The 26,900-nt window shown below is 50.2% G+C and overlaps 1 protein-coding gene across 1 annotated transcript in view; it reads left to right on the top strand.

Moving 5' to 3' along the window:
• The window catches only part of AJAP1 (adherens junctions associated protein 1), a 127,843-nt gene extending 102,349 nt beyond the window's left edge, over positions 1–25,494 (top strand). The window contains exons 3-6 of the mRNA XM_069544846.1: positions 12,513–12,600; positions 14,782–15,024; positions 16,770–16,901; positions 24,356–25,494. Of these exons, the coding sequence (XP_069400947.1) occupies positions 12,513–12,600; positions 14,782–15,024; positions 16,770–16,842 (404 nt within the window). The 3' untranslated portion in view covers positions 16,843–16,901; positions 24,356–25,494. The remainder of the gene's footprint in view (positions 1–12,512; positions 12,601–14,781; positions 15,025–16,769; positions 16,902–24,355) is intronic.
• Positions 25,495–26,900: the final 1,406 nt, after the last annotated feature.

Raw genomic sequence — 26,900 nt, 5'->3', positions numbered from 1 at the left:
TGTATCTCCCTAGGGACTCGCTTTTCTGTGGGAAATGATCCTGCCTGTGAACGAGTAAATCTGACCCCTGTGTCTGGCTGGCCAGGGCCCCAGGCTGGGGGCACATTTCCTGGGCCAGCAGTGACAACATCCTGGTCACTGCTGCCCACTGAATCGAAATTTGGTCGAGCGGCCAGGTGGATAGGCCCTAGCTTCCGTGGGCAACCCATGTGCATAGCCATTGAATCCAGTTCAAAACCCTCTGAAAGTGGCGACCCTATGGCTCAACCCTCCAACCCGTGTGGTCATGCAGCAGGAGAGACACGTGATCAAAGGGTATGCTGGTCACCCCTTGCTTTCCCCAACTGTTCACTGCTCCTCACCCCAGTCATGCCACATGCACTGTGGTGCCCACTCTGGGATTTCAGCTGTCCCCTAGGGGCACATAGAAAGTATTTTAGGATTTCAGCCACACTGCTCAACTCTACCATTGTAGCATAAAGGCAGCCCTAGACAATATGTAAATGAATGGACGTGGCCTTGTGCCAATAAAAGTTTATTTACGGTGTCAGGCAGTGGGCCAGATGTGTCCCAGTTTTCTGACCTCTGCCCTAAGGCTTTGTTGTGCTGGTGTGGTATCAGGGACCCCAGGAGCAGGGGCACAGGATTTCAGCCCCTCAGCAGGCCAGCTGAGTCCCTCTCTGGAAGGAATTTGCTTCCAGGGTGGAAGGAGGACCAGCCTCACTGTTGCCAGGAAAGACACCTGCCCTTAAGGAGACAGCAGCTAAAGACTGCCTGGGTACTATGTGCTGTGCTTAGTCTCTTAGGTGTGTCCAAGTCTTTGCGACCCCATGGACTGTAGTCCACCAGGCTCTTCTGTCCATGGGGATTCTCCAGGCAAGAATACTGGAGTGGGTTGCTGTGTCCTCCTCCAGGGGATCTTCCAACCCAGGGATCGAACCCTGGTCACCCGCATTACAGGCAAATTCCTTACTGTCTGAGCCAGCAGAGAAGTGTAAAGGCTGCCTACATCCCCTGAATAAACCTTCCTCCTGTGATCCCTTGCTCAGTCATGTCCAACTCTTTTGCAACTTCATGGACTGTAGCCTGCCAGGCTCTTCTGTTCACAGGATTCTCCAGACGAGTACTGGAGTGGGTTGCCATGCCCTCCTCCAGGGGATCTTTCCGACCCAGGGATCTAACCTGCGTCTCCTGTAGCTCCTGCTTTGCAAGTGGCTTCTTTACTGCTGAGCCACTGGGGAAACATCATTTCCTCCTGCATCTTTTTGTAAATGAGGAAACTGAGGCAAAACCAGTGTATCTGTGTCCTGGGGCACAGGCTGGGGCGTAAAGTAACAGAAAGGTGTTCTCAACAGCCTGGAGGTTAGGATCCAGTGACTGAAGGGCCCTGCTCCCTCCACAGCTCTGGGGAGGATGCTCCTCATCTGCTCTAGCTCCTGGTGGCCACAGCTCCTTGGCCACATCCCTCCTTCCCTTGCCCCTGTCTTCACATGTGTTTCTCCCTTGTTCTGTGTCCTCTTCTCTTGTGTGTCTTGTAAGGACACCAGCCACTGTGTTGAGGGCCCGCCCTGAATCTAGGGTAACATCATCTCCAGATCCTTATGTAATTCATTAAATCTGTAAAGACCCGATTTCCAAATAAGGGCATATTCTGAGGTTCTGGGGGGCATGAGTTCTAGGGGGAGACTATTCAACCCAATACAGAGAGACGTCACCGGTCCCCTGTTGGCTATCATGGGACTGGTGAAGTGTATGGTTAAGATGGGGGCTTGGGAACTTCCCCAGTGGTCCAGTGGTTAAGACCTTGCACTCTTAATGTGTGTGTGGGGGGCGGGGCATGCATTCAAGTCCTTGTCAGGAGACTTAAGATCCAATGTGTCATGTGGCATGAAAAGTAAACAAAATAAATAAAAACAGATCTTTAAAAATAAATAAAGTAGAAACATTAAAAAAAAAAATGATCACAGCGTTGGGCACATGGTCCCCTCCCTTTGTGATGGCCCTGTCAGGGGACTGACTGAAGGGCATGAAGCAAGGGAGGAAAAAAGAAATTGAGACCATGGCTTTGCAGTCATCTGTGAAGCGGATCACAGGGTGAGGGCTCTGGGTTTCTTGACCCTACTGACACCTCCCTCCCCAGTCTGCCTGAGTGCCACAAAGGTCAGAAGGTGCAGTCGATTCCTGGGGTCCCCATGACACAGACCCACAGATTGGGGGGAGGGGGAGGCTTACACAGCAGAGTCTATCCTCTCAGTACCCTGCAGGCCAGAAGTCGAGGCCAGTGTCTGCGTGGCTCTGCTGCCTCTGAAGGCACCACAGAAGCATCCATCAGTGGCTCTCTTGGAACCACGGTAGCATCCATTATGGGCCTCCTTCCAGGCTCCCTCCTGGCCCTGAGCAGATCCATGGCTCTTGGCAGCATCACTGCAGTCTGCCCCCGTGTGTGTGTCCACATACCCCCTGTTTACAAGGACACTAGTCACATGGGAGTAGGGGCCACCTGACTCCAGTGTCAATGAAGTCACTAATTGTATCTCCAAGGACCCTATTTGCAAACAAGGCCATATTCTAGGGAGGTGGGGGAGACAGAACTTCAACATCTGCACTTGAGGGGGACAAGCCAACCCCATAACCTGGAGCAAACCCTGCTGCCCGTGAGTGGGGTCTCCTGAAGCTTGCTATGCCCCAAACCCCACTCTTGCATGGATCCCAGGTCTGAATGGGCAGAGCTGGCCCTGGGGCTGAGAAGGGACTGAGCTGAGACCTGGCTGAGAAGACAGTGCTGAGAAGAGTGAAGGTGGCTGGATGTGTTCTCTGGGGTTTGGATCTGACATCCACGTGACCGTGTTAGGTTCCAGGCTCCCTCTGTCTCCGCATCTGCAGCACTGGGTTCTCTAGTTCAAGTCCAAAAATGAAGGAAGTTCTCAACTGAGAAACTTGCTCCCAGATATGGACAATGTGGATGGAACAGTTTTAGTTGAGCCCAGTGTCAGGGGATGTCATTCAAGGTCAAGTCCCTTTTGAAGACTCTGGACTGAAGAGTGGGTGTCATCCCAGGACTGTGTCTCCACAGACACTGACCTCCCATGCAGAGAGAGGACTGCCATTCTCCAGCGGGCTGTGCAGGGCACCAGCTAACAGTGCAGGCCGAGAACAAGCCTGCTTGGGTCTGAGTCCTGTGTTTGCTGAGTCTCTGCTATATGTGCAAAAAGGGTTAAGCTTGCTCAAAGAAAAGCTCTTGGTCCTACCTCCTGGGAGGTCACCCTTCAGCTTCAGGAGTGTGCTGCCTGATATGAAGGTCTTTGTTTACCTGGGGTCTTGAACTGGGCATATAGCCTATGCTAACAAGGTGATTTAGGCTGGGACCGTAGGCTACTATGTCAGCTTGACCTCTTGCTGGGCTGGAGACCACAGCCAGCGTCACAGGAAGTCAGCTTTGTAGACATGACCAAGCCCCAACAGGACTGGACACTCAGGCTTGGAGGAGCTTCAGTAGCTGAGCATACCCTGTGCATATTGTCACTGTGGTCACTGGGAAGCATCGTGCTGTCCACACCTCCATTGGCAGAACGGTTGGAGGCCACTGGTCTCTCCCACACTCTTTTCCTATTGCTGATTTTAATCTGTAGCATTGAGCTGTCATAAACTGTAACGAGTTTAATGGCTTTGCTCAATGCTGTGGGTCCTTATAGGGAGTTATTGAATCTGAGAGTGGCCTTGGGGACCTCCCAGGTTGCTCTGTGCTATCTCCCCATGGAAATGGGGAGCATCTTTGTGCCCACTTCTGCAGGGGAGGGGCTGCTGAGCTGCACGGGAACTCATTCACTGAGAAGCGTGGGTGGTATCGCCGCCAGCACAATCACCGGGTGGATCAGCTCTACAGCCCCCACATCAGTTCTGCACCCTCGCTGCCAGTCCTATCTGCTCTGCATGGGGACAAGACTAGGGGGAGAAGAGACTTGATGGGGAAGAACCACATTCCTCATGGTGCAGCCCCAGAGGGTGTCATCTTGGGGCGTTTCTTACCCACCAGCTGCATGCTGCCTCAGTGATGGTGTCCCCGGGAGTCAGTTCAGATGGTCTGCTGGGGGTTTGAGAGGTGGACGCCCATGTCTTGTTCACCCATTTCTCTTTGCAGACAGCCTCAGCACAGTTGACATTTGGGTCCAGGTCTTTCTTTCTCATGAGGCTATCCTGTGCATTATTGGATGTCTGCTGGCTTCTGGGTTTGTTGTTATTGTTGTTTTTATTGGAGAATAATTGTTATTACAATGTTGTGTTGCTTTCTGCTGTATAACGAAGTGAATCAGCTATATGTATACATATATCCTCTCCCTCCTGACCCTCCACCCCACCCCCCACACCCCACCTCTCTAGGTCATCACAGAGCACTGAGCTGAGCTTCCTGGGCTACACAGCAACTTCCTACTAGCTCTCTATTTTATACATGGTGGTATATATATATGGGCTTCTACAAGGGCACAGTGGTAAAGAATCCACCGCATTGCAGGAGCTGCAGGAGACACCAATTTGATCCCTGAATCAGGAAGATCCCCTGGAGGAAGAAATGGCAGCTTACTCCAATATTCTTGCCTGGGAAATCCCATGGACAGAGGAGCCTGGCGGGCTACAGTCCATAGCGTTGCAGAGTCGGACATGATTGAAGCAACTGAGTATGCATTCACAGTGCATATACATCAGCGCTGCTCTCCCAGCTCGTCCCACCCCCTTCCCCCTGTGGTGTCCATATGACCATTCTCTACATCTGCATCTCTGCCTGCATCTTTGATGTCCACCCTTTAGATGCTAGTGGGACCACACATGTCCCCTGCGTCTCTGGACCCAGCCTGATATTCCTGGCCCAGGACCACTGCTGCAGTCAGGCTCTGAGGTCCTTTGGGGTGATTCCTTGAGGTGTCAGCACAGCCGTTTCCTGGGTGAGCCTCTGTGCTCTTTGCTGACGTCCTGCCCCAGGCTGGAAGGACTTTGGATGGGTGGACATGTCATCTCAACGGTCTTGTCTCTAAACCTCTCTTATCACTCACTCCTTGGAAGGCTCTTTTGGGTCAGTTAGAAAATGATGTGCCTTTGTGTCTCCACCACAAAGCAGGTAGCTTTTTCTGTGAACACCCCAGTTTTAGAAGGTGCACTTTCTCTCAACAGCCTGCTCCCCTCCAGGTGGCCAGCTGCCTCAGAAAGAGCCTCAACCTTGTGGTTACTGTTCCTCAAGAAAGTGAGGCTGGCCTCTCACCTGTCACCTGGATGCTGGAATTTCTGCAGTGTTGCCAGAAACCATTTGTCAAAGATGTCCTGTGTATTCAGTGCTTTGTGGTGTTTGTGGTAAAGGAATGGTCTCTTTGTGGTGGAACTGGGTACCACAGTCACCTATCCAACCCCTGGAGACAGACATCCTTGCATCCATTTGTCACTGAGTCTTGATTCCCATAATGTGGGTGCATGAGAGCTCTGCTTTGGAAATGAGCCAGTGTAAACCCAGAAATGCTATCCTTTTCCTCAATTACGGGGCCCTTGTTCCTGCCTTAGGTACCCACAGGTGAGTCCCACTGCCCCTTCATGTCTGGAAGGGAGGTCCTGGAAGGGCTGGTTCCTGCCATGGACAGTTGATTCAGCTGCATTTAATAAGAAACTCATCCAGACCCAGAGATGGATTACCAATTTCCCCATCAATCTTCAGGACCTGATCTTATTACAAACCACCACAAATATATCCATAAAAGCCCTATTGATTGATGCAGCGCTTGGTAATCCATCTGTCGCCATCCATTATTCCGGGTATAATTTTTCATTATCCGGATGGCAGCTGATTCCTAGCACATTAGTATACAGTGGCAATTACCAGGAGCAGAAAGAGCCCCTAAATTAGCAGGAACAATCACACCTGTCAGGAAGAGGAAGCAAGATTCCCCACACAGCTTGCTCTGCGCACTGGGACCATGTCTGAATGGCAAAGAGTTTGAAGATGGATTCAAGATTGACCTTGGAAGGTGGAGAGGAGAAAGTAAGTTGTCTTTTCCTCCCTTTCTTGAGGATATAGAGTGTATGTTCCCTTAAGGTGACATCCTTGTCAACCCAATCACAACCCACCCAACAGCTGGCCTTGCTCAGGGTCAGTAAGGTTTATGGCATAGATGTTGCTGCTTTTGCATTATGTAATGAGTACCAGAGACCTGACCGGAGGGAACATCATTGAAGATGAGAGTGTTAAGAGAAATTATTCAGAGAGGAGAAAAGTTGGGTGAATGTGGCAGCGAAAACCCTGTCCACAGATCCAGGGGTAAGATCTCTCCCAATGCAAGGATTCTATGCTCTGAACATTCTTTATTTTTAAAAATTAATTCTTATTGGCTCTTGTTGCTGTAGTCACTAAGTAATGTCTGACTCTGGACCCCCATGGTCTGTAGCTCTCCGGGCTTTTTTGTCCATGAAATTTCCCAGGCAGGAATATTGGAGTGGGTTGCCATTTCCACCTCCAGGGGATCTTCCCCACCCAGGGATCAAACCTGCATCTCCTGCATTTCAGTCAGATTCTTTTACCTCTGAGCCACCAGGGAAGGTCCCCCTAAGCTTTTTTTAGTTGGAGTATAGTTGATTTAGAGTGTTGTGTTAGTTTCTGTTGTACAGCAAAGTGAATCAGTTATGTTGTTTGTTTTTTAGTTGCTCAGTCATTTCTCTTTGTGACCCCATGGACTGTAGCCCTCTAGGCTCCCCTGTCCATGGGATTTCCCAGGCAAGAATACTGGAGTGGGTAGCCATTTCCTTCTCCAAGGATCTTCCCGACTCAGGGATCAAACCTGCATCTCCTGCTTGGCAGGTGGATTCTTTACCACTGAATCACTTGGGAATCAGTTATTAATATACATATATCCACCCTTTTCTAGATTCTTTTCCCATATAGGCCATTTCAGAGCACTGAGCAGAGTTCTCTGTTCTGTATAACATAGGTCCTTATTATCATTCACACCATGAAGCTTCTTTTCAACCTTAAAGGAAACATTGAGATAGACACATGGCTGAAATATTCCTGAGGGCTATTGATTCAACTGGTAAGATTCTCCTTGATCTTTAGTCTCCAAAAATCGAGAATCCTGTTTAACGGAGTGTCACAGAGTGATCTGTTCTCAAGCCAGCTTTGCATGAACGTATCCAGTAGGGCGAAGCTGTCCACTGCTGGTAGTTTTGGCCCCACTTGATAAGACAGATGCTTGACTGTCTTTATTTTTTTTTTTTTTTAGTTTTTTATTTTTTAAATTTTAAAATCTTTAATTCTTACATGCATTCCCAAACATGAACCCCCCTCCCACCACCCTCCCCATAACATCATTCTGGGTCATCCCCATGCACCAGCCCCAAGCATGCTGCATCCTGCGTCAGACATAGACTGTCTTTAAAATCACCTTGACACTTATGGTGAAGGTCTCAGAAGACTCCAGATCTTTGATGATAGAGCAGGAAGGTTGTAAAATACCAGAAGTTTGCAGTTTGAGTCCCAGCTTTAAGCAACCATTCAAAACCGAGTGTCTGTTTCTTAACTGATAAGCTACATCGCCTTCAGCTATTCACCTAAATTAGCTGTATGTTTTCATAAATAAAGTTTTATTGGCACACAGCCATGCCCACTGGTTGCATACCATCCACAGCTGGGTTGAGAAGTTGCAACAGAGGTCATGCTACCTGCCAGACCTAAAGTATTTGTCATCTGGCTCCTTATGTCAAACTTTGCCTACCCAGGATCTGTGCAGACTTAAGTGACTTACATGGATGAGGAAACAACTCCTGGCATTTGGGGAACCTGAATGATAAGACAGATGCTTGAAACACTACCCAGCCTCTCATGAGAAGTTCTATCATCCTTTTAGGAGTGACCTCTCAAAGAGAAGAAAAGATGAGACATCCTTACTGGGTTTACATCTTCTAATCTGCTTCCTACAAATATCGTTCTCACTATGTGTCAAAAGGCCTGGTCCTTGTCAACCATCCTGACTGTGGGGTCTTCTTGTACTCATCAGTCCCTTATGCCTGAACCCAGTGACCCATCACAACCCACGGGCCAGGCATGGAAGCACAAGGCTGTTTGCTTTGCAAATGAAATACATGAGGAGCAGTAAGGAGTTTGCCTCTAAGTACCTTTATTCCCAAGAATGTGGTTACAGATTTGTTCACTTGGAGCTTAACGTTTGATTTTTCCAGAGTAGAGAACTGCCTACACCTGGGCTCTGCAGGATCAGCAGTGGATTAAATTGACCATGGGTGTGAAGACAGGCATACAGCAGTCTTTCCAAAGAGCATGGCCATGATATTATTGTTGTACTTCCACCCAGATGATCCTGGCTGGTTATTAACCCATATATCATTTTTTCCAAATTTTAACTTGGCAAGTCCTATGGAGAAATTTCACACAGAAGGCAGGAAAGGGTCCTCTAGAACAAGGCAAACATTGGAATTATGTCATTGACTTTCTCCCTGTTCCCTGGCTTTTTGTTCTCTAGTCTTCAGTTATCAATTTCACAATATGTCACACGGTGCTGTTGCAAGGTTCTGTGTCAGGCAGTCTGTGCATGGTTGGGAGTGGGGTGGATATAAAGATGATGAAGATTGGGCTTTTTCTTCAGGGGCTCAAAGACTCGTGAGAACCTTAGGCTGAGGGCTGGGCTTCTGGTCTTCTTGTCATCAATGAGGGCATTCCTTGAGCCAGCTGTTTTCCCCTCTGATCATCAGTTTCTTCCATTCACCAGACGAAGAGAATGAATGTTTTTTTCCCCATCCTTAGTTACAGAGGGAGTGGGAAGGAATTAAACATCTAAGATGTAGCTGGTCATTGAGCTCTTCCCTTCTAAGGACTTTGGTCACTGCAGATGTTCAACCAAACAGAAGAATTCCCTTGGTATGTGGGGTCCACATCCAGTGGTGGCCTGAGCCTCTCTGGCCCTGCAGACATTGGGGCATGGACCACAAAGTGTTCTGCTCTTGTAAGGGAGCTCTCAGTGCCTCCACTCTGAAGTTGAACCAATCCCTACTACTTTTGGCTCACTCCCATTCAGTGTGCTCTTTTATACTCCATAGATGTTGAATGCTCCTACCCAAGAAAATGGCAGGTTTAGCTCAAGAAACAGTGGTTCAGTTCTTGCCATGGACTTGGGAATATGACCTGCCAAGATGGCTGAGAGGCTCTTGACATGGGTCTGGAGCACTCCTTAAGAGATCTATCCATGGAAGAGATGATGAGGCTTTTAAACACCAGCATCCATAATTTAGCAGATTATTCTCCCCAGGAATGTAGAGGGTAGTGGTGCCAGCCTCTGTCTTGGAAGATGCAAGGACCCGAGATCAAAGCCCAAACGGAAATGAATACAGTTTAAGATCAAATCCTATTATACTACAGCTCTTAGTATGGGTTTAGTAGCCATCAGGTTCTATGTGATCCAAGGAATTTAAGCAAACTTGTCCAGATGATTTTCAGTTCCATATTTATTATGACAGTATGCACCTTTGAGTGATGTTGCAAAGAATAAATGAGATAATACACACCTGACAATTTCTAATACTTGAGCATGCCTGTGATCTCCGTCATTATGACCAACATCATTATAATCACCCTCACCTTCATTATCACCATCAGTATCACCATATCATCACTACCACCGTCATCACTAACATCATCACCAGCATCACATCACCATCATCACCACTATACCATCATCATCAATGAGGTCATCACCATCATCATCACCATCACCGTTTCCACCATCAAATCACCATCAGCAATAGCAGGAACATCATCATTACCACTATCACTGTCACATCACCATCATCACCACTTTCATCATCACCACCATCACCAACACCACAATCATCATCACCAGCATCATATTACCATCATCACCACTCTACGGTCCTCATCACCACCACCATCACCATTTATGTTATCAAATAACCATCACCAACAGCAATACCACAATGACCATCAGCAGTGACAACATCAACATTACCACCACTGTAACCATCACCATGATCATCTCCACAGTTACCATTTCCATCATCAGTGTCACTGTCAGCAACAGCACAATCACCATCATCATCATCATCACCATCATCAACATCAGTACCATGATAGTCACCATCGCCATCATCAACATCAGTGCCATCATCGCCATCATCACCATCATCAACATCAGTACCATCATAGTCACCATCGCCATCATCAACGTCAGTGCCATCATCAACGTCAGTGCCATCATCAACGTCAGTACCATCATAGTCACCATCATCACCATCAGTACCATCATAGTCACCATCAGCATCATCAACATCAGTACCATCATAGTCACCATCAGCATCATCAATACTGTCGTAGTCACCATCGCCATCATCAGCCTCCTTCTCTTCACAAGAAGCACAGATGCAGGATGAGCTCATACTCTTCATGACAGCATCCTCATCTCTTGACTGAATCAGAAGGATTGTGTAGATGGAGGGTGAGGGAAGACTGAGCAGCCGTCTTTCCTGATCATCCATTAAACTAGACATCCATGTCAACCTCCCTCTTCCAACAAAGTCTGAGTTGGGTCTCAGGGAAGAAGCTGGTGAATATATAGAGATTACTGAGACTGGTGGACACTTTGTTGGTGGTGAGATTAAGAGTGGTCCTTTACTGGCATATGTAGCTTTCAACCCCATTGTCAAACTGATCTGTCAGACCCAGAGGGAAGGCAAACCGGCTCAGAGCTTTGCAGTACATGTCATGTATTGGGCACAGGTGTATGGGAAGCCACTGGTCAGAACCAGCAGTGAACACTGCCACTTTTAAAAATGGGCACCACACCAGCTGTTCCTGAGGGCAGGCACCATGACTGAGTTAGTCAAAACTGGCCCTACTTGGCATGCTGTAGGTACTCAATAGGTGATTCTTGAATCAGTGGCTAAAAGAATGAGTGAAGGGAGGCCCATGACATCTTCGGTTTTCTGAGTGTTGCTTATTCTGTGGGCTCAGGAAGGGAATTCCTGGGGAAAAACAGAAATAGCCTGGAAGAGAGGCGGCCAGGAAGAGCTTGTTTTCTGGTCATGCCAGCTTTGAATCATTTATTAGCAATTCCCCCCACGAAGATCATATTCAGCAGAGAGGTAACATCTGTGTGTGAATGTGTCCTTCAGAGGCCACCAAAGAAAAGTGTTACATCTCTGAGATGCTCCACACTGGACCACACACATGCTGTGTCCTCACTCCAGGACTGGCAGGGTCCACAGGTGTGATGGGTGGCCTCTGCACCTGAACATCAGAAGTGGAGAGAGACAGACACTCAAGTGGCAGAGATGTAAGAACGGCAGAGAGTCAGCACTCCCGGGGGCAGGGTACTGCACCTGCAGGGGTCTCTGCAGAGCCCCTTATGGCTATTAGCCCCCAGCTCCTCAGGTGTGGTTCTTGATGATGGGAGAAGAGCAGGACCAGAGTCCTGGACCTTCCAGGTGGACCTCACTGACCAGAGGATTCAACCCTAGTGTCCCTGGAATGATGTAAAGATGAGTTACACGGGAAGGGATCAGAAGTGTTGCCAACCTGTCTTTTTTCCCTCTCCCTGCATCTGAGGTTGATGGAAGGTGATGCAGGGGATGGGGGTGGATGGACAGAGGGACAGTACAGACCATTCTTGTCCTCTGCCATCCTGGCCCTTGTGTGGGGTTCAGACCGCTCTCATTCGGGGCTGTGGCTGCTCTGCTCCTGGAGTGGCCAGTCCTTCTGTCCCTGTCTGCTGTTTCCCCTGCCTCCTCCCCCCATGGTGTATAACACACACAAGAGGAGACAGGACCTGGAGGCCAGGCTGCAGATCCTTCTCTGGGACTTTAGGAAGCATCACCTGCTGGGCCTGGATCTCTTATTCCCTGGAAGCTCATCTGGCTGTGAACTTCTTGGAGAGGAATCTGGAAAGATGAAGATGCTCTCCAGTGACCCAAGTGCCTGAATCTACAACAATGTCACCTGCCTCTCTTCCCTCCCTTCCCAATAAATCCTGGGCTGTCCCGGCTCCTCCTGCATCTAGGCAAACCCTGCTCCCACCAGCAGGCCAGCTTCCCTGGTTCCCAGACACAAGGAACAGAACTTACCCAGGTTGGGAGGAGAGAAAGGAGTGGTGCCAGAGCTTACCTGTGCCAGGTGAAGGGCTCAGCAGGTGCAAGAAAGGGCACAGCTGCCCAAGGGCTGAGTCATTTCTCAGGGCCTGAGAGAGGCCAGGCTGGGGCCTCCCTTCCCTGGCTCCAGGTGAAAACAGCCCTGGTACCCACTGCATCTGGCAGCACCTCCATGTGGGCAGAAAACCAATCTGACCTGGTCCCATGAGACCCCATCGACGCGGACCCCCTTGCAGGGCTTCTCAACATGTGACTGGACCTCGTGTTCAGGGCTGAGTTGATGGGACAGGCCCCTCCTCCCTGTCCTTTCCTGGGCCCCTTCATCTCATGCCTCTGGTTTCACGGCTCCCCTCCTCCTTTTCTGTTTCCAGGTTTGGCCGTCCATCAGATCATCACCATCACCGTCTCCCTCATCATGGTCATAGCTGCTCTGATTACAACTCTTGTCTTAAAAAACTGGTAAGGACCCTTGGCCCTTCTGGCTGGGTAATAGGGGTCAGTGGGGGTCCCTGGGGAAGCACACACAGAGAGTTCTTGCTTCTCAACCCCATCTCAGCTCACAGACCAGGGAATCATTTCTCTTGGGTGGAGAGTGCCACACAGCTCCTGCTCTGCTCAACCCACTCACCTTTGCCAGGGCAGCTCGGCCACCCAATGGGAGGGGTTGTTCCCTGACAGTGCTCTCCCGGTGGCTTTCCCTGCAGGGCACAAGCCCAGCCTGCTTTGCTTAATTCCTTAGGCAGCAGGTAGCCTGTTCCTGAAGTCCATCTCTCAGATCCTAGCACCCCTCTGAATGTCCCCCTCACAGCTCAGTTTGGTTTTCCTTATTTCATACAAGCAGCCTGGCTGGGGTCCCTGCTGGCCCCTTGCCGTCCCCAGCCTTCCTATCTCAGTCACTCTGTGTCTGCTGAACTAGGTTACTTCTTTGCTCCAGGCAGCCCATCTTCGCCTATTTCCTCCTGGAAATTGGCCTACTTTGAGCTTGGCCTTGCTGGGTGTACACACCTGCTACACCCCTGGGAGAATCGGGGGGCTGCCAGCTGACCCCACTGCCCGCACGCCTCCTGGGCCCCTGTCCGCCTACAGTCTCTCCTCCAGCTAGCGAGGCTCCTCTTAACATCAAGCCAAAGCACCTTGGACGCAAATCATCCCCCTGCCGACCTTGGTAGGAAGTCACAGGTTTGTGGGAGGGAAGTGCCCCAAGCCTCTGGGTAACAGAGACTTGAGGAAATGTGAGAGAAAGCCAGCCTCCAGGATTACAGAGATCAAAGTGTGGAGAGGTACCACCCTGGAACAGCCCAGGGAGGTCTTAAAGCTCCTGATGGCCTGCAAACCCTGGACCTGGGGTGTTTTCTGGGGGAGATAGAGAAGATAATGACCAGCTCTCAGCAGCGTGTCTTGGGCAGGGCTGGCTGGTTGGAGAAGGGGCTCCAGGTCCCTGGACCACATGGATGCTCAGCAGGTCCGATCCCACTGGCTGTCTTGATGGTGAAATCCCCTCCCCACCAAGGAGGTGGCAGACTGTGATGCTGTAATAGGCAACAAGCTTTGTCTTGGTTTTCCCACACTTTGGGGTTTGCAGCAGACCTTCAAAGTCTTTTGGGGAAGACAGTCCAGCAGGGAGAATAAGTGGTTCCATGACATTGGTGAGTGGGGTGGCGGGGGGGGGGGTCACTTGGCTTTCACGTCCATCTTCTCACCTTCATTTATGGGTGGTCTTCCCTGCCAGCTATAGGGATATCTCTCGTTGAGAAGAGGCAGGGAATTAACACAATTTATATGGGGACAGGCTCATGAAGCCCTGCCCCTTGCAGCCCACTCACTCTGCAAAGGCTCTGAGCTGTGAAGTGGGTAGAAAAGGAGAACTGATGAGCTGATGAGAACCATGACCCCTCAAATCTCCTCCTTCATGGGCATGCCACTTCCATCCTTGTGAACTTGCCCTAGAGGTGATTCCTGGAGCCGGGAAGGGTCCCTGTGCACCTTTTCGATCAAATCCCTTGGTCAACAGGGTGGGACCCATGTGTGCAGTCTACACAGAGTCTGAAAGCCTCTGTGGCCCAAAAGAACAGGGGGCAAAGGCAGGTACCCACGGGCACAAACACAGTCTTCTTCATAGACCCAAACGATCTGCTTTCATTTCCAGCTTGTGAGCCTGGCCAGAGGAGAGGCTGAGGATGAGAGTTCCCAGTCTTATCTCTCCCCAGAGACAATTATGGGGTCCACTCCACAAGAACCATGGCCGCCCTGACCTGTGCACAGAGCCTTCCCCACGATCATCATTTTCATACCATCTAGGCATTCCTGGGGAAACTGAGTCAGTACCACCACCCGGCTGACATTCCTTGGCCAAACCAGACCTCCGCTCCCCAATAACACAACTCCACTCCTCACTTCTTAATCCTTACTGCAATAATGGCAGCATCTAAAATTCAAATTTTATTTTATTTTTAAAAAAGAGCCCATTGCTTGTGGTTGATTTTTCTGAAGAGGCTGGGAATTACTATTAGATGATGTCTAATTAATGCCTGGAGGTGAAGTTTCCTTAGGGTCAGGGCGGCGGGAGATGCTGATGGGTCTCTGCACCTGCGAGTCCCCCACCCCGACTCCGACCCCCACCCTGACCTCTCTCTCCCCCAGCTGTGCGCAGAGTGGGAACCCACGAAGGAACAGCCACCAGCGGAAGACGAACCATCAGGAGGAGAGTTGCCAGAACCTGACAGACTTCACACCTGCCCGAGTGCCCAGCAGTCTGGACATCTTCACGGCCTACAACGAGACCCTCCAGTGTTCCCACGAGTGTGTCCGGGCATCCGTGCCCGTCTACACTGACGAGACGCTGCACCCGGCCGGGGAGTACAAGTCCACATTTAATGGGAACCGGTAAGCGCAGGCGCGAGCCAGAGCTGGCCGCTGCCCCCTTTTGGGGATGCCGGGTCTGTGGATAGGTGTCAGGCAGCTTTCTCATCTCTTTATGTGGTCAGGGCACATGAAGGCAGCTCATTTGCTGAGTTGAGACAAGAGGCGCAGAGTAGATGTACTAAGGTGCCAGGGTTCACATCTGGACCCCTGCACTTGGCCAGTGGATGGACCTGTCTTGCTTGGTCCTGGATCCCACATGTTGGAAGCTGAGCAGATAGCTCAGAGCCCAGAACCAGCCTCTTAGTCTCAATCAAGCCTCCAAAATATCAACAAATCGTGATGGGTCCCTCCCTCCCCAGTCAATATCTGTGAACCCCATCACTAAAATGTCAGCAGCAAATCTGACAGAAATATCAAACACCAAGCAGACTCCTGGTTATTAAATGCTCTTTTTAATGAGTCATATGTAATCCCTCAAAGAAGACATGTCTCTAAAACCATCACTGGGAATATTTAAGAAACCCTTGAGTCAGCTTCTGAAGGTTTATCCGGAATTAGATTAAAATATCAATAAGCTATTTTTTTTTTCTAAATGAGTACACATTCATGCATCATTTTATAAATTAAAAGAGAAACAATTCTCCAACGACTTAAAGATCTTAGGAAGAAATGAGCAGAACAGCAGGCTGACTTGAGGGGCATGGGGTCAGTGACAGGAGTGGTGACCAGGGACACGGCCCAAGGTGCCCTACCGGGCTCCTCCCAGAATCCAGGTCGAGGAGACTCAGGGGAGCCTTCAACTGTTGTGCCTGTGACTCATGTTGGCCTTGTCCTGTCCTGGAGAGCAAGGAGGTGTTCCTTAGACACCTCCCTGCTGCTCCTGTCCTGGTATCTCCATGTCGGACTCTACTGTATGTTCTGTCTAAGATATTCCCTCCCCAGGGGAGAAGAGAGAGCAGAAACCCCAGGACCCTCCCTCTGAACTACTTTGCTTTTACTCGACTACACTGGGGAGCCTGTGGGTTGCATCCCAGCCTTCTAGAAGGCCGAGTTCACAAAGAATTGGAGAAAAAACTTTCAAACCATTTCATTGAATGCCTGTGTGCCTATTTGGATATGAATCTTGGCCACCCAGAATCTCAGGCTTGCGGGGAGGAGGAAAAGGGAGTGGCTGGGTCCTGGTGTTTCACTGTGTCTCCCTCTCTGCTCCCATGTCCTGGGAGAACCCTGTCCATGTGCATAGTGGGCACAGCTGGCTGGTGTGAATGCCCTGGAGAGAACCGCTTCTTGCGTTGGGGCCAAAAGTGACGCTCTGTTGGTTCTCACTGGCTCTGGGAAACATTAGCTCAGTCTCAAAGGGGACAAAATAACTGGGGGCAAGCGGCATTTTAGGCATCAGGCCCTGCCCTCTCCAGAAGGTGCAGTAAAGTGGGTGGAATCTCTGATCTCAGAGACAGAGACGCTGAATTTACACTCGTACTGCAAATGAAAGACTGAAATCCAGACATAGCATCTTTGTGCATCTTCACCAGATTCGTCCTATGCACGGAGCCCCTGGACTGTGTGTCCTCTTAAGCCTCTCAGAGTGGAAGGGAGGACAGGCCAACACAGGGAGAGGTGGCCAGTGCGTCCAGGCCAGGTGAAGCATCACCTTCTGGGAGTTCTTTTTGCCTGGAGAAGCCAGTTTTCTGCAACAGGTCCCATCCAGCCTGCCTGTCAGGTTTTACATATGAGCCCTTGCAAGCCCATTTTTCTGCTTGCTACAGGCCCTCTTCTTCTGATCGGCATCTTATTCCTGTGGCCTTTGTGTCTGAGAAATGGTTTGAAATCTCCTGCTGACTGGCCGAAGTCTTTTTTACCTCCTGGGGGCAGGGCAGACGCCATGTGTCTGTTTTATGGTACGTACCTCTCTTACTGGACCTTGCTTGATTTTCCCCACCCCCACACCCCTCCCCCCATCTCTCCTCTGGAATACTGGGAGCCTGTCTGGACATGGCAGGTGGGTCTCAGCAAGGGCATCATTGCCCTGGATGCAAACCAGAGGGCTGGGCGCGTGGTCTCTCTGCTGCACTCGTTAGAAATGCCCCCACATCCCGGTGGGAGGGAGTGACAGACTCAGGAACCCCTTCTCTGCAATCTTGTTCAGTCCTGCCCATGCCGCTCCATCTCCCAGGAAGCCCTGTAGGGCAGGGAACCCCAGTTCTGGAAACAAGCTATAAGTACACCCCTCACTTCCCCAAACAAGAGGAGATCAGAGCCCCAGCCCAGTGGGCAGACACCATGCCGCCACCCCGTCTCTATGAGGGGGTGGGAGAGAGAACACTGAGTGGAATTAAAATACAATTTTGAAATATAAAAATAAGAGATAAGAAAGAAAATGATAAAGAGAGAAAGTGAAGAGTTGAGACGTCTACTGATTTGAAGCCAGGGACTGGTACCAAAACAGGGATGAATTTGCCACGCTCTGCTGGATAGGAACATTTGGTTTGCTTTCAATGATATTGACTTTAATGCTGACATTAAATTGCTTTCTTCTGTGCTGAACCTCCTGAACACACAGGCTGCTGTGGGGGGAAGAGCATCTCGTCGCCCCCCTAGTGACTGCACATTCTGGACGAACAGTCAATTGAGGTGACTGGGGTTTTTGGTTTTTTTTTTTTTTTTTTCTTGTTTGATGCTAGGGTTTTCAAAGGATGACATCTTGTTGATCCACAGAGAACATCTTTTTTCCTCCGGATCTTCTCTCTAAGCATGACATCACATCCCTTCCAGGAGCAGGGAATCTAGTTTTTAGGGTTATCTATATTTGAAAAAATTTTTTTCCTTTACTTTTTCTCACCTTCTGATGTGGGGACTGAGTGGGAAATGTCATTGTCAGAATTGGAGAAGTGCCCGGGGCTTCTTGAGGTGTACCTCATCTTCTTAGGGAGCACACAGGACCCTCAGAGGCCTCTGCTTACAGCACCTCTGAGGGGTCAGGGGGCCCAGCTACTTGGAGAAGCAGGTATCAATCAATCAGTTCATAATCCCAGCCCTAGCGAATTGTATATTTGTTCCACATCAAATGTCCATTCCTCGCTTTTGTCCTGAAGCCAGAACGACCGGATTAGCACTATGTTTAGCCAATGGGTGAAGGAATATAATGAGGTTAAAATGGAAATTGACCCCCTATTCACACAGAGGCCTTTGCTGAGATGTGTAGGCCAAGCAGGTGAGATGAGGGCTGTGCCCGACATTCAAGAGCCAGATGCCCTGGGCACAGCTCTCCGTCAGATGCTTGCACCTTTGTCTGCCCGGATAAGACTCATCTCATTAAGGCCTCGGACTAGCTCCCTTTGGCGTTTCAACCCAGCAAGTGATGGGGAAGTTCCCAGTTAGCAGTGGAACTCATGCCTGCCTGGCAAGGCCTCTGCAGGGCGGCCAGGTGAGCGCCTGCATCTCCTTTGGGATTTCCAGATGCATAAATACGTAAGGCATTGACCTGGGAGATCCTAGCCCTGCACATCAAAGACTTGTGCTCTCTTCCTCCAAGAGCTGTGGACCTGCAGGCCTGAGGTAGACACACCTTCCACTCCAAGTAGCCCCCATCTAGAGAGGGTGGGGGGAGACACTGCCCTAATGGCACCTTCACATGGCAGCTCACTGGCACACTTTTGACATATAGAGACCCATTCAGTCTTCTCAGCAATCCCACTTACAGATGGGAAACTGAGGTCGGATGGGGAGGTCATGTGACTTGCCTGAGGCCAGTCATGTTGTAAGTGGTGGGGCCACATGATCCTAGGCCACCTGACTCTGGGGCCACACTCTGCCCACCAGTCAGACTTCCTCAACTGCTATCCCCAGTGGAATGCCTCTGTGCCCCTTTCCATCCCTGATAGCACCCTAAGTGGGAAGGGAGTCAGGTAGTGGGAGAGGAGGGAGGGGTTTCCAGCTGATTTGGCATCCCTGCAGGGGACACCCAGCCTGACTCTGCAGAGCAGGGGGCATTGCAGTTGGGAGACCAGCCCCAGAGCCTCCAAAAGTCTGGGCCAAGGATTGAACCAGGGAGCCGCAGACCTGACTTTAAAAGAAAACCGGTTGGGAGAAAAAAGTGCTTTTTATCCACGTCTCTGGTCCAGAAGACATTCCTGTCCCCTTTGCCCAGTTCTCTCTAGCAGCCTGGGACATAGAAGGACCGCACAAGCTAAAAGGTGGGTTCTGCCAGTGTGCCACCCCAGATAGGCCCCAGGGACCATGTTCTCCACTAGGTTTCCAGACCCCACTTTCCAACTCTGCGTGAGGATCAATTTCAGGACCATCCCCATCTACAGGAAGACACCTCTGTGTCTGGAGAGCTCGACCCTCCCACCATGGATCTCAGGTGGGCATTTTGGGGAGGTGAGAAGAGGCGACAGGACTCAGCGGAGCCTGGCCATGCTCAGCCACAGCACCTATGGACTCAGGGCAGTGGCTCCCTCCAGCTGACTCCTCCCGGAGACACAGACCAGGAGGTCCATGTGAGCAGCCTTGTTAGTCCTTGATAAATGCTTACACATCCCTTCGCCGTGAGTCAGAAGGGCTGTTTATCACTCACTGGGAGGAAAGCATGCGCATTCGAAGTGTCCCTGATGTCTACAGTTAATGCCTGGACGTGAGGATGGAGCGGTGGAGAGCCAGGAAGACGGCTCAGATTTATTGGGATTCTTATTGTCCCTTAAATAAATAGCAATTAATACTGGAACATTTAATTAAGGTTTAAGAGCCAGCAAGATATTTATCTCTTGCATAACTGTTAGGCCTCTCCAAATGCATTTTTAATGATGCTACCGCAGTTTGTTACAGCACCGTCTTGTGTGCTCACGCTAACCCACACGCATGTCTGGGACCCAAGCCCCGCCCACCCTGTTTCCCTGCGGGCAGCTTGATGGTGATTCTAGGGCTCGTGGACACAGGTGACCCCACCTGGGCAGAAATTTGTCCCGTTTACCTAGATTCAGCCTCTGTGATAGATTCGAGCAAACTCTTTACTTGGACCCTCCTCCTCAGTGGAGCCTGATGGAATGCTGGGCAAGACAAAACGAGGTGGCCTTTCCTGCTCCGAGGAAAGAGACCTTGAACACAGGCCTGTCATTGGCTCTTGGCTAATTTCCTGTCATTTTTCATGCAGCAAGTAAACTTCAGAAAAACCTCATCAGTGTTCAGATCTTCCCGTTTGCCGAGGCCACTTCATTCCAGCCTGAGAACTCATAAAAGCTCTTGCATCCGAAGCAAGTGAGAAATAAATCATGCGTTATTATTATTTTCAGAAAAACGCACTGAAGAGATAACTAATAAAAAAAACAAGAAGTGCACCTGAGCCTTCCTGCTTTGTTCTGAAAAATGCATTAACAGAATATCCAGCCTCTGTAATTCAAAGGAACATTTTCTTCAAAGCAACATCCAGACCCTTCTGGAAGCCGTTTTTCTCCCGAAGCTGAGAGCCAGCACCAAGGAAACCGGTGTGCAAGAAGCTTTTTCGGTATGTGGAGAAACTAACTAGAGGCTCACTCTCCAGGAGGCCTTGCTGCCAACTGCCTGCTCTCTTTGTTCCTCAGAAGCTGATGCGGATCTTGAAGCCCAGGACCCCAGTGTGATTTGCAGCTCTGGGGGCTACAGAGCCGGAGCATCCCCTTCCAGGCAGCAGAGGGCACTGGTTTCTCCCAAGTCAGGATTCATCCTGGATCCCTGATCGCTCAGATCTCTCTCCAGCCACAGCTTTTCCTTCTGGCTCAGAGTCTCCCCTGCCTGCCCTCACCAGCTATACAACCTCGCCAGTGACCTTCTCCAGGAAGGATGCCTCTCCCTCTCTGCTTCTCCCTGGGTGAATGCCAGGCTGAGAGGCTCTTGCTCTGAGCCTTTGGATCAGAAAAAAACCAGCCCTTCCCCTCAAGTTGATTGCAAGCAGCAGTGTTTCAGCAGGAACTGGGGCAAGCCTGGAAGGTGGCCTGGCAACTGAGACCTCTCCTTCTTGCAGGGGACCATCATCTCTTCAGGAAGCCAGCACTGCTGTTCCAACAGCTACTCAAGGTGCAGAGTTGGAGCCATCACTCCTTCTCTATACCTGCTTTTTCATTCTGAAAAAGTGAAAGTGTTAGTCATTTGTGTCTGACTCTTTCCTACCCCATGGACTTTAGCCTGCCAGGTTCCTCTGTTCCTAGGATTTTCAGGCAAGAATATTAGAGTGGGTCGCCATTCCCTTCTCCAGGGGATCTTCTCTACCCAGGGACTGAGCCGGGGTCTCCTGCATTGCAGGCAGATTCTTTAATGACTCAGCCACAAGAAAGTGCCTGAGATGCTGATAGAAGCAGATATTGGTAAGTTTGGAAGACACTTGGCCCCCTCAGTGGCCCAAGAGCCCCTCCAGCCATCCTCCCAGGCAGGCAGTATGTGAAGGTCATTCCAGACAGATAAGGGCTGAGGACAACACTTCTTTCACACAGATACCTCTTCTCTGAATTTCATCCAGTGTTGATCTCCCTCCAAAGGGCCAGGCTCAGAGCTGGCACCCAGGCAAACCTTGGTGGACCTGGCAGGCACCCATGACACCTGGATGATGTGTGATGTACACACAGTCAGGTACAAAGCAGTGCCCAAGGAGTCACAGAAACAGATACTTTAACAGAGATGAAACAGAACACGCTTAGGAAAGGAAGGGGTATCCATGAAGGTCTCCCCAGGGAGGTAACAGTCAGCAGAAACTTGGGGGTTTTCATGTCAGAGATTTGCTATTGAAGCCAGGCAACAGCCCGGGAAGAGGGGAGGGAGAGATGGGGCAAGAGGGGCCGGGCCCTTGTCCTCAAGGATCCAAGGAGCCACTGTCAGAAACACTGAAGACTTTTCAGCCTTTTAGCAGATAATGTCTGTTTGAAAAAACCTCAGGAGATGGCTGGCCCCAGGGAAGAAGCAGTAGCAGTGCCTCCCTCATCTGTCTGGTTAAGGTTGCCAGGAAGGATCTGAGAGCAGCCCCAGGCTGCAGTTCTCCCTTCTTAGGAAAGGAGGCCCTATGACTCCAGGGCCCAACCTGGATGCATCTGAGGGTGGGCAGGGGCCTGGTGGTCAACCTGCTGGGCCAGTGGGCAGCAATTCAAACCAGAGACTGCCCCAGATCTGGGCAGATGGTCACTAGGCCTGGCTTTTACTGTCCCCATATTTTTTCATAGGTGACAGAATGAGATGGTTAGATAGCATCACCAACACAATGGTCAGTGGACATGAGTTTGAGCAAACTCTGGGAGATGGTGAAGGACAGGGAAAGACTGGCATGCTGCAGTCCATGGGGTTGCAGAGAGTCAGGCGCAACTTAGTGACTGAACAATAGCAACAATATTTTTTCAATATGTGTATATATTTAAAGATGTTTTGATATGGACCATTGTTTAAAAGTCTTGTTGAATTTGTTACCATGTTGCTTCTGTTTCATGTTTTGTTTTCTTGGCTATGAGGCATGTATGATCTTAGTTCCCATCAGGGATCAAACCCACACCCCTGACATTGGAAGGCAAAATCTTAACCCTTGGACCACCAGGGAAGTTCCCCAGTATATTTCTTAAGTTCTTAAAATTGTAGTAAAATATATAGAACATAAAACTGACCATTTTACTTTTAACTGTTTTTAATGGAACAGTTCTGTGGCATTAAGTACATTCACAATTGTGCAGTCGCCCCCACTGTCCACCTCCACAGCTCTTGTTGTTTTTCCTGAACTGGTATTATGCCCCCCTTAGACACTAACTCCCCCCACCCGCCCCTCATCCAGCGTTCTACTCTCTGTCCCCAGGAACTTGACGACTCTGAGGACTTCTTATAAGTGGCATCATCAAGGATTTGTCTCCACATTTTTTAACTTTCTAAAGATTAAAAAGAAGGTAGATATAAAGGAGGGACATTCTGCTTTAATGATTTCACTTTTTAAACCACACTCCCTCCCTCCCTGCAAATCCTAGAGAGCCTAGGTGTCGGCAGGTCCAGGGCAGGTGGGAGGGGGCAGATAGCTGGAGTAACCTGGCTGAGGGTGGTCCAGCACACAGTTGACCAGATGTCCATTTCATCACACTCCTGCTCACAGCAGGGCAGGCCATCCCACAGGAGATGAGTAGACACCCCATTTGGGCCTCCTGGGGTTGCCCAAACAGGTGTCATTTGTTTGGGCAAGGCGATGCCCTGCCTTTCTTATCCAAACCAGGAGGGGTCCCGGAGAGGGAGCAGGCACTGCCACCCCACCTCGATGGAGTAGACTTTCATGTGCTGAGGCCCTCGGAGAAGATGACGGATGCAGTGCTGACCAGATGCTCTCCTGAGGGCTGCAGGTGTGTCCCTGCACCTGGATGCCCTTCAGCCCTCCATCCTGTGGAGGTTCCCCTGGGGGGCTTAATTGATGCAGGAGAAAGAACCTTACCCCAGAGTCCATTTAGAAGAAGGGTGCCATGGTATCCTCTTTGTATCATTTGAGGGTCCGATTTCCTGTCATTGTGGGAGTACAGATGAGGACTCTGAGTGACAGCAGAGAGACACACCACCCCACCCTTGTAACAACAGCAGCTTTGAGCCAACCCCCCTCCCCCAACCCGGGGCTGAGCTATGGGGCATTCTGACTTACCTGACCATGCCCAGGATGGCTGTAGCTCTGTCTCCCTGGGGGATGCTGACCTCAGGGTTTGTCACTGAGGCAGGATGACTTTGGGGTCCCAATTTTCTGAGGCAGCATCCCCAAACTGGGTAAAAGCCAGCTGCTTCTTTGTAGCCATCTGACCTGGCTGGCATGCAGGGCAGTTCAGGTTCTTCCTCTCTCCAGTGAGATCACTTCTTAGGGAGACCCGAGGGGTGGTTATTCTGGTGCAGTCCATTAGCCTCCCCAGGTCCCAGCCCCCTCCAGCTGAGCAGGATTGAAATGGATTCCATTGCTTCCTGCAGCTCAGGACTATAGCTGGCAGCCCCTCTGCCCTTGGCATCAGGAGCTGGAAGGGGGAGCGAGCAGGACGCTGGATACATTCAGTCACCTGCGGGCCTGGAGTGCCATGCCTGCTCATGAGTTAGTGTCGGGATAGTCCTAGCCTCCTCTTGGGAAGCCCAAGCCCCTCCCTCAAAGGCAGGAGGACCACTCTGTCAATTACTGTAATTAACACGAGGTCCCCTCAGGATTCCTAGAGTTTGTAGCAGTCCTTGGTGACCAGGTCCAGCAAGATAGCTTTGGTGCCCCTAGGGTGACACTCGCGTGTCGTTTAGCTAGGCAGCTGTGTACCCAGGTCCCGGTGACAGAGACTCAGAGGGCCCTCATAGACACCTTCTACGTTTGGCCTGCTGCCATTTAATCTCTTGTTTTCTTTCCACACAGGATTCCGTTGGTGAACCTGTAAAAAAAAAAAATTAAAAATTACAAAAAACACATAAAACCTAAAACTAAACTATCTAAGGGGAGGGTCCCCACCCCTACCACTTCTGTTTGCCGGTGGGGGACTCTCAGAGCAGGACGCTATAGGCCAAATATATTTTTATAAAAATGCTGACGCCTATCGGGGACTGCCTTCTCCCAGAGCTCCTTTGGGAAACAGAAAGAAGACCCAACAGAAGGAACCGGAGACAGAAAAAGGGCAGGAGGACGCACCAGAAGCTGGAGTTTGTACTTCGATTCTGAACCTGTGCCAATAATACCATTATGTGCCATGTACTGACCCGAGAGACTTGGTGACAAAGCCGAAGCCAAGCGAACCACGAGGAGTAAACTTACAGAAAACAGGAGTGGGCATCTCTTCTGTAGAGTCGCTATTTCTGGTTAATATACATATATAAATATATAAAGACACACACACACACACACACACACACACACACACCCCTTTTTTGTACCGTAGCAATTTTTGAAGACCTTCAATGTTCCTTTTTAAAAAAAAATGTGTTCTCGGTTACAAAATCTGATTTCTTTAACACGCTTAGTACGAACAGGATGAACTGGTGTTTTCTACTTTGCAGGCTCACACACAGGCACACGTGCGCATACACACACGTCCGCACATATATATGCATACACTGGAAATGCAGTTCCACGCGTGAGCATATTCTTCTGGTGACCTGGTGTCCCATCGCTGTCCAGCCTGGGGCGGCCACGATGAGCAGACAAGACCCTCGAATGGCATGTCCTGCATTTGCTGGGTATTTGGTGAGTGGCACTGGGTGTGTGATTTCTTCTGTTGGGCCAGAATGAAGATTGCCATGGTTTTATCCACATACATACATACATATATATATATAATCTCTATACATATAAATACGACCTTTTTTCATTGAGTTGTTTGGAGAAGCTACCTAATAGCCATGTGCACACGTGTGTGGCCGGCCACTTACAAACAGGCCTGAGCGTCAGATTGGGGGAGGGGGGGTTGGCTGGTGGATTCTTGGCCATCCTTGTGTTATACAAGCATAGACCGAATTAAAGGAATTTTCCAGTTCCCAAAATTAAAGGAATATATCCTCGTAGTGTGTGTGCGCGTATGTCAGAGCATAACTCAGAAATAGTGAGCGCCCCATTCATCAGACCAGGAGCACTGGGTCCCAGGCCAGCATGCTCTGTGTCTCTTCCCACACAGTGGCACTCAAAGGTCACCCTCTCTTTCTTGAGCCTGAGAGTGACTTTGAACCTTGGTGGAGATGGTGGCAAAGATGCTGTGTCTTATCGGCTCCTGTTGGCCAGCCTGTGAACTTTGCTGTTAAGAATTCCACCTTGGGGCCTCTCTGAACCCCGACCACACACTTCAGTGAAGACCCCGCTCTTTACAGCCCCCACTTTATGAAGGCGCCCTGTTGTTCCTCCTACTATCAGTGGGAGCGCTATAAAAGATGGGGATCCATCTAGGCCTCAGACAGAGGGCATGTCCTCCTCCCAGGGACCCCAGATTCTATGCACAGGGCCTGTCTCCGGTGAGTGATGTCACCAGTATGGCATGAAATGCAACAGGTTAAGTTGAAGGGTTAAAGGTCATCAAGCAGGAAGCTCACCCCTCCTACTCACTCACTGACCAGGCAGGCGACCCAATCCTTTCACCAGGCCCCCTCCGCAACACCTTGAAATGTACTTGGAAACTTGGCTTTGGTACCTTTTAATATATTGGAGAGTCAGACAATGCCAGCAGAGGGAAAAATGTCATTTTATCACAGTGCCTGTTAAGATCTGTTTGGGGGATACCCCCCCTCCAAGAGTGGGAAAACTGTGTTTTTTGGTTTTTATTTTGTCATCCCCTTACCCTCCAAAGTCCTGGTACGTTAACAAGATGCCACTAATGTCCACATCATCTCCAGGCTCCCGACTCACCCGCATGGTGCTCCCTGCCACACTGCTCTCGGCCCGGCACCCAGCACAGTCAGCTCTCATCCTCCAGTCACTCTCCCTGACTGGAGGATGGCCGTGGGGCCTTTGTGACTCAGGTGAGCACCGTGCAGTGTGAACCACAGGTGAGGGCTATGGGAGCCCCCACTGTGTGTCGGGTGAGATGAAGGTGATGGCAAGGGTGTCTGTTGTAACACTGGTAGCAGAGCCTAGGGTTCCTGACGGGGATGAGCTCAGTGGCCAGTGCATCACCTCTAACTGTAGCTCAGTCCTCTCCCCTGGACCTCAGGCTGCCTGACCACTGGGTGACACAGAGCTTTCAAAGGAAGCTTCACATAACAGCTACTTCCTCCACCTCCAACACACACACAAACCCCTTCGGCACGTGTTCAGGACAGGGCTGGGAGATGCGTCTACCACCCCCAGACAAGCCTTGCCTGCGTGTTCCCCTCTGGGAATTCTAGCTGTGTACTGACATCTGTCCAAACAAATCCACTTTGAGGAAGGCTACCGTATCACGGTGATGGAGGGAATGTGTGTAGAGATGCTTTATTTTTTA

Source organism: Ovis canadensis, chromosome 12, assembly GCF_042477335.2.
Source record: "Ovis canadensis isolate MfBH-ARS-UI-01 breed Bighorn chromosome 12, ARS-UI_OviCan_v2, whole genome shotgun sequence".
In the NCBI taxonomy this organism is placed as follows: Eukaryota; Metazoa; Chordata; class Mammalia; order Artiodactyla; family Bovidae; genus Ovis; species Ovis canadensis.
Note: the sequence above shows the minus strand (reverse complement) of the source record. Positions and strands in the feature narration are given on the sequence as shown.